Raw genomic sequence first — 7,122 nt, forward strand, 5'->3', positions numbered from 1 at the left:
AGCACTTGCCCTATTTTTCAAAAGCCATTTTAGCCAGATCGAATCTGTACCAAAAAGGCTATTGCTCATGAAATTTACACTTTCCTGTTTCTAATAATGTCAACTTGTAAAGATTTATATAAGTTCATTTGTATCTGTTAGCTTAACTTGGAAATGTTGGAGATTTGGTCTTTCTTCAGAAATGTTTATGTGAGGATGAAAGCCCCATCACTCGCATTAATACATATCACCATTGACGTGTATTGTGTTGAATCAATGTCTATTATATGCATGTGTGAAACTGAACCACGTAAAAGCAGAAATTAGGCGTTCCTGCCAAAAGGAAGTGAATTGAAAGGAGAAGCAGAGCCTTTGCAAGGAGAAAATTGTCCTATCTCTCAGCCAGTGTCAGAATGTGGAAATGTTTACAAAATGCTCATTAAAAGAAAAAAGGATTGCAAGATAGAAACAAAATCTGGTGCACAAGTTTACACTAGGGAGATAAGAAAGGCTAGGCCCCTATGGGGGATTTTGTTATCCAATTACTGCAACCTGATTTTGGGGGGTGAGAGGAAGAGTGGTAGGGGGAGGGAGAGAGGGGAAGTTTCCAAACTTGTCTCCAGTGACACGAGACATTTACGCTCCGCAAGATAAAACTGCCACTTAGAGCCCAGGAGCGCTAAACCTTCCTGGGTTGGCCTGGGGGCTGGAGCAGAGTCATGGGTTCCCTGGCCCTGCAGCTGTGTGCTCTCTCCTGCCTGGTGGCTCACTCGGTTTCTGGCAGCCCCATCATGAGCCTGGAGCAGTCTCCTCTGGAAGAAGATATGCCCCTGTTTGATGATGTCTTCTCAGAGCAAGATGGTGTCGACTTTAACACACTGCTACAGAGCATGAAGAAAGAGTTTCTCAAGACATTGAACCTGTCGGACATCCCGATGCAGGATGCAGCCAAGGTTGACCCACCAGAGTACATGTTGGAACTCTACAACAAATTTGCAACAGATAGGACCTCCATGCCATCTGCCAACATCATTAGGAGTTTCAAGAATGAAGGTAAGTGGAGATTTTACTGACCAAATTTGGCTTCGAGTTTTTAGAAGCGGTGAGTAAATTTACAATGCATGGAACTGATAAAGGTGAAAACATCTATATAGGGGTGTGTGTACACAGATACCCCAAAACAAGGCACATTTTGGTCTATACTGTTTTTATGGTCATTTTCCAAATACTATTGAAAGGTATTAAAGAATATCTTTTAATCCAATGCCGTAAAGTGTCTACCGTTTTGACATTATAATTGGGTCTTTGCAAATTTTCAATCTGGACAGCAGGTAATAAAAAATATTAATGTTGGTCTACCACTGTACCTTTGTCTGTCATTTTCCAGATAGGGTTCAGTTCCGTTTAGCTTTTAATGGACTACAAAATTTGTCAACTTCTACGTAGAATGAAAATGATGACAATAGGTAAAATACAGAAAGTTGTGATTTGCGTTTCGCTCAAACTTTGGGTGAGTTTCCATTTTGTGACCTTATTTAAGAAATGTTCAAACAGGGTGGAAACATATTTTAGAGATTCTTCCTAAAGTGTTGTTTTGTTTGCTGTGACGTGTATATCCTTGAAGCACTGTTTATAGTTTCCAGGAAGTGCGCATGGTCCAATTAATGATCCAGCTTATTCTGTGTGTTTATGAAGAGCAATGTACAAGTTTTAAATACCAGCGGGAAAAGTGTGCTTTCTGCCCCCAGATCTTTATTCAGTACTAAATCTAATGACTTAGCAAGTTAATCCTTTATTTAATATGGTGCAAGTAATCAAGAAAATTTTTTTCTAATATCTATGGTAAAAGTTGTGGGTCCAAAGTAACTAATTCTTTCATATTTACCAATTATGCTTTTATAGTCATTAACCAGGTACAAAAGAGGGTTTGGATAGATGTTGGCCAAGTATTCTTGAAAGCAAAAAGGCGGTGACAATATTTAGCTCAAGATTTGGATTTTTCAAGCAGGGTTGACTTAGTAGATGTGGATAATTAGCTTAATTTCTCTGAATCCGAATTTCCTCAACTGTAAATTGGGGACAATATACCTACGTAACACAATTGAGTAATTTCAAAGATGTTACAAGTAAGAAAGTACTACATTTGCTATGAAGTATTAAACAAATGACAGTGGTTACTAATGAATTCCTTAAATTCTAGGCATTGGGGGAAATGTTGAATAGGTATTGCTCAGTCCTGGAGATACTATTTGCCTTTAAAATTTAGGTGACTGCCAAAATTTCAAATATTTAGTAACATATTGGAAATGTGACTTAGTAACATTTAGTAACATGATGGAAATGACAAGCTGAAATTACAAATTCTTTCTGTGGTCAGTCTGAATTGAAAATAAACATCCTCCTTCCCTGGGAAGGCTTCCTAATGTTTCTGAGTGCGGATCCCTGGGTGGCTGGCTCAGGGTGTGGGTGGGAAAGTATTCGCATCCCTGGGGAAAATAGGAGTTTTTCAGTTCTCACTTCTGTGGAGGATTTCGATGGTCCAGGTGAGGAAATGAGCTTCTTATTACTGAATATCAGTGAGGGTAGGAGCAAACCTCTCAGTAGACAACCCAGCTGCCCGCACCTCTGCCAGTCCACTGGTGAAAATGCACAGCCCAAGGTCATGAATCCTGCACTGGGCTCGCCCTGTCGGCTGTTATTGTCTTTCTTTGATTCTCTACGTTTGCTCAGTGCAACTCCCTAGGAGACAAAGACCAACAAAACAAAACCAAACCTCCTCCAAATCTAACTAACAGGGGAAAACAAGTGCTGCTTCAAGGTGGAAAAAGCATGACTTTATTTCCTACCACTGCTTTGACCTCTCCTTGTCATCTTGGGGAGGTCAATTCTCTGCATTGAGGCTTGATTTCTTCCAGAATCAAATGAACAGAATACCAATACCAACATTATAGGGTTATTGTAAGAACTAAATAAAACAATTTGCAAAGCACCTGGCACGTGAAATTTGCTCAGCAAACACTAGCTCCCTTGCCTGAAGTGTAACATCTCCATTATTACTATATTTGCACATGCACAGTGAACTTATTTTTATATCAGCTTTATTGAAGTATAATGGGCATAAACAATAAACTTCACATATTTAAAGTGTATAATTTGATAGGGTTTGACATATGTAAACATCCATTGGAACCATCACCACCATCAAGATAGTGAACATATTCATACCACCAAAAATGTCCTTGTGCTCCTTGGTAAACCCTTCCTCCCACTACAGTGAGCTTTTATTGTGCATTTTTCTAAAGGATGGAACAACCAGTCTATTCCCCTACTTTTGGTCTTCTCATGTTTCCTGTCCAAGGGGAATCAAGTTTTCTCCATTCCTATAAGCGGCGGGGGACAACTACCGTATTACCTGATGTATTAAGGACACATGTCATGCCCATAAATCAATTCGGTCTGATGCCCAGAATCATCAACTCATCAATATTTTTAAAGTGCTACCTCTGTTTAAAGCATCATGGTAGATTGGAGGCATAGAAGGGAGGTTAAGCTGTGGTACGTGCCATTAGGATGACAATCTAGTTGGGAAAAATCCATTCATATAGACAATTGAAAATCAAGGATGTAAATGGCAAGGTCAAAGGAGAGGTATAGAGGGTAAATACTCAAGTTGCCCAGAGAGGAGTGGGCTCCCATATAGGGAGGTGAAGAAGGGAGGGCCCCATAGGGAGGGGTCACATCTAGATAGATGGAGATGAGGGGGTAGAGCTTTCCGAGGGTCAGAAGAACATATCCAAAGGTGCAGTATACAGTAAAGCAAAGGAGTGTTTTGGCAAGTAGTGAAGTTATCAGTCTACTTTATTTTTTATTTTATTTTATTTTTTTGCGGTACGCGGGCCTCTCACTGTTGTGGCCTCTCCCGTTGCGGAGCAAAGGCTCCGGATGCGCAGGCTCAGCGGCCATGGCTCACGGGCCCAGCCACTCCGCGGCATGTGGGATCTTCCCGGACCGGGGCACGAACCCGCGTCCCCCGCATTGGCAGGCGGACTCTCAACTACTGCGCCACCAGGGAAGCCCCTATCAGTCTACTTTAAATAGGAGACTTTGTTTAATATTTCTACAAATATTAATTGATAAATTGCAATGTTCCATGCTGTAGGGGATGAATGGGAGCTATGACTGGATCAAGTGGTTAAGACCTAATTATAGCTAGCTTTGTGAGCCATGCTAGAGAGTTTAAATTCATTCCATTGACCTGTAATTCTCACTGGCAGTGTATGAGATGATTTTAGGTGGTACCCAGAGGAAGCTGTGAATCAGGTGAAATCAGTATATGTTTTTATTAAAGTGGATTGAAAAAATCCACATAACTATCATCTCGAACCCCTCATTTCATGAATACTGTTGCTTAGGACAAGTCTAAAAGAGGAAGTTAGTATAAAAACAATAATACCAAGTTAAAGGAAAATATTTAAAAGTACAATCTGGAACAAGGACCTCACTGAAATCATGAATTGGATATACAATTGGGAAAAGGCTGCCAAAGGTGATAGCGACCCCCTCAATTGGTGGTCCTCAGCATCTTTGGTGTCATGGAACTTTTTGATTGATGACAGATGTCTTCAGGGATTCCTTGTAGACAGGTATTACCTGGGACAGGTGTAGAGGAGATTTGGACGCCTATAAAATTCTTAGATAAGGAGTCAACATAATAATATTTGGAGGTGTGCTTCTAAGACTACAGGACCTTTACAATTTTATTTCATAAACATTCTGAGTGATTCCTATGTGCTGCACTTCCATGCCAGGTGCTAAGAGTACAAAATTAAGGCAACCAATCTATCCCCAAGGTTTGTTTCCCCTCATTCTTCCTTTTGGAGGACCACAAACCCCAAATTCAAGTGCTGTGACCCCCTTAGTGTTATGCCTATCCTGTTGACCTTGTCAGGCTTTGTTGTCTAAAGCAGGGATCAGCAAACTTTTTCTGTAAAGGGCCAGGGAGATGGTAAATATTTTGGGTTTTGTGGGCCGTATGATCTTGGTCGAGACTTAATGGATTTAATTCTGCCATTGTAGTGCAAATAGCCACAAACGCAATGCAGAAATGAATGGGTGAAGCTCTTTAGTAACCCTTTATTTCCAAAAACAGGTGGCAGGCCTGCTTTGGCCTGTGGGCTAGGTTTACCACCCCCTGGTCCACATGGATGTTTCTCAGGAAGATCCCGACTATGTGAGGGTCTCCATCCATTACAAGTACAAATATGAAAAGCCATGACATCATCACTGAAAAGCTTCAAGAAAAAAACAACCACCACACGTGTCTCGTTTGATAGCTCCTCACTGGTTAGAAAAATTGGGGGCTTGCCTGGACGATCTCCAAGGCCCCTCCCAGGTCTATAATTCTGTGACGGATAAGCTACGCAAACAAGGCTGGGTGCGTCTTCTCTCATTCATGAGGCAGCCATTTTCCAGTTTAGTCTTGGCAGCTTAACTCAGTCTAGCGTTCTACCCTTGACCTTCAGTATTCTCTCTTAGAGACTGCTAACACTGTGTTTGTTTTCATTGATTTTCCCTCATTCTCTCTGTATCAAGCCTCCTGAATAGACAGGCGCTCTTATTGAATAAATAGGCATCGGTTTTTCTCTGTAACATACTGCAAATGTGATTTCTTTTTTTTTTTCAGATCTCTTTTCCCAACCAGCCAGTTTTAATGGGCTCCGAAAATACCCTCTCCTCTTCAATGTGTCCATCCCTCACCATGAAGAGGTCATCATGGCTGAACTCAGGTTGTACACCCTGGTGCAAAGAGATCGCATGATATATGAAGGAGTGGACCGGAAAATTACCATTTTCGAAGTACTAGAGAGCAAAGGGGACCGTGAGGGTGAAAGAAGCATGCTGGTCTTGGTGTCAGGGGAGATCTATGGAACCAACAGTGAGTGGGAGACTTTTGATGTCACCGATGCCATCAGGCATTGGCAAAAGTCAGGCTCATCCACCCACCAGCTGGAGGTTCACATTGAGAGCAAACATGAAATGGAGGATGTTGGCAGGGGACAACTGGAAATAGACACTAGTGCCCGGAATAAGCATGTCCCTTTGCTTGTCGTGTTTTCTGATGACCAAAGCAGTGAGAAGGAGAGGAAGGAGGAACTGAATGAAATGATTGCCCACGAGCAACTTCCGGAAATGGACAACCTGGGACTGGAAGGTTATTCCAGCGGACCTGGGGAAGAGGCTTTGCTGCAGATGAGGTCAAACATCATCTATGACTCCACTGCCCGCATCAGAAGGAACGCAAAAGGAAACTACTGCAAGAGGACCCCGCTCTACATCGACTTCAAGGAGATTGGCTGGGACTCTTGGATCATCGCCCCGCCTGGATACGAAGCCTACGAATGCCGTGGTGTTTGCAATTACCCCCTGGCAGAGCATCTCACCCCCACAAAGCATGCGATTATCCAGGCCTTGGTCCACCTCAAGAATTCCCAGAAGGCTTCCAAAGCCTGCTGTGTGCCCACCAAGCTGGAGCCCATCTCCATTCTCTATTTAGACAAAGGTGTCGTCACCTACAAGTTTAAATATGAGGGCATGGCCGTCTCTGAGTGTGGCTGTAGATAGGAGAGGAGTCCTGTGGCTTATTTAATAACTGTAAATGTGTATATTTTGTGTTCCTATTTAATGAGATTATTTAATAAGGGTGTACAGATCATAGAAGCTTGCTGCCTTAGGGAACTTGACAGGTCGGTTTTGTTGTAGGAAATGCATAATTTACTCCACAGTCTAGTCCCTTCCAATCTATGTTTCTTTGGACTTGCCATTTCCTGGCAATGCCATCTCTAATAGTACGTGGCAAGCCCACACTACTTGCCCTTTAGGCCGATTCGAAAGCAACACCCCTAAGCAGAAAAACGCTGTCGAGAGAGGTAGATATTTGTGTATGTATATGTGTACATAGATAAACTTATAAAATCCTTTTGGTTCTATAGAGGCAGATTCTACTCACACACGTGCATAACCCAATCAAATGTGTATATGTTAAAAGACAGTGGGAGGTTCTTGGTCACCTCTTCTCTAGGTAGTATTTCCATCAGGATAATTTGCACCAGGAATTTAACCATCCTAGGAAGTATTACATTTCCG

The 7,122-nt window shown here is 42.1% G+C and overlaps 1 protein-coding gene across 1 annotated transcript; it reads left to right on the top strand.

The window, feature by feature from the left end:
• The first annotated feature begins 349 nt into the window (after positions 1 to 349).
• BMP10 (bone morphogenetic protein 10) lies at positions 350 to 6,600 on the top strand. The gene is made up of 2 exons (XM_022561265.2): positions 350 to 1,032; positions 5,663 to 6,600. The coding sequence occupies exons 1-2, from the start codon at positions 699 to 701 to the stop codon at positions 6,598 to 6,600; spliced, it is 1,272 nt and encodes a 423-aa protein (XP_022416973.1). The 5' UTR covers positions 350 to 698.
• Positions 6,601 to 7,122: the final 522 nt, after the last annotated feature.

Source organism: Delphinapterus leucas, chromosome 13 (assembly GCF_059928025.1).
Source record: "Delphinapterus leucas isolate spDelLeu-1000000601 "Yukka" chromosome 13, BTC_Dleu_Yukka2, whole genome shotgun sequence".
NCBI classification, from domain to species: Eukaryota; Metazoa; Chordata; class Mammalia; order Artiodactyla; family Monodontidae; genus Delphinapterus; species Delphinapterus leucas.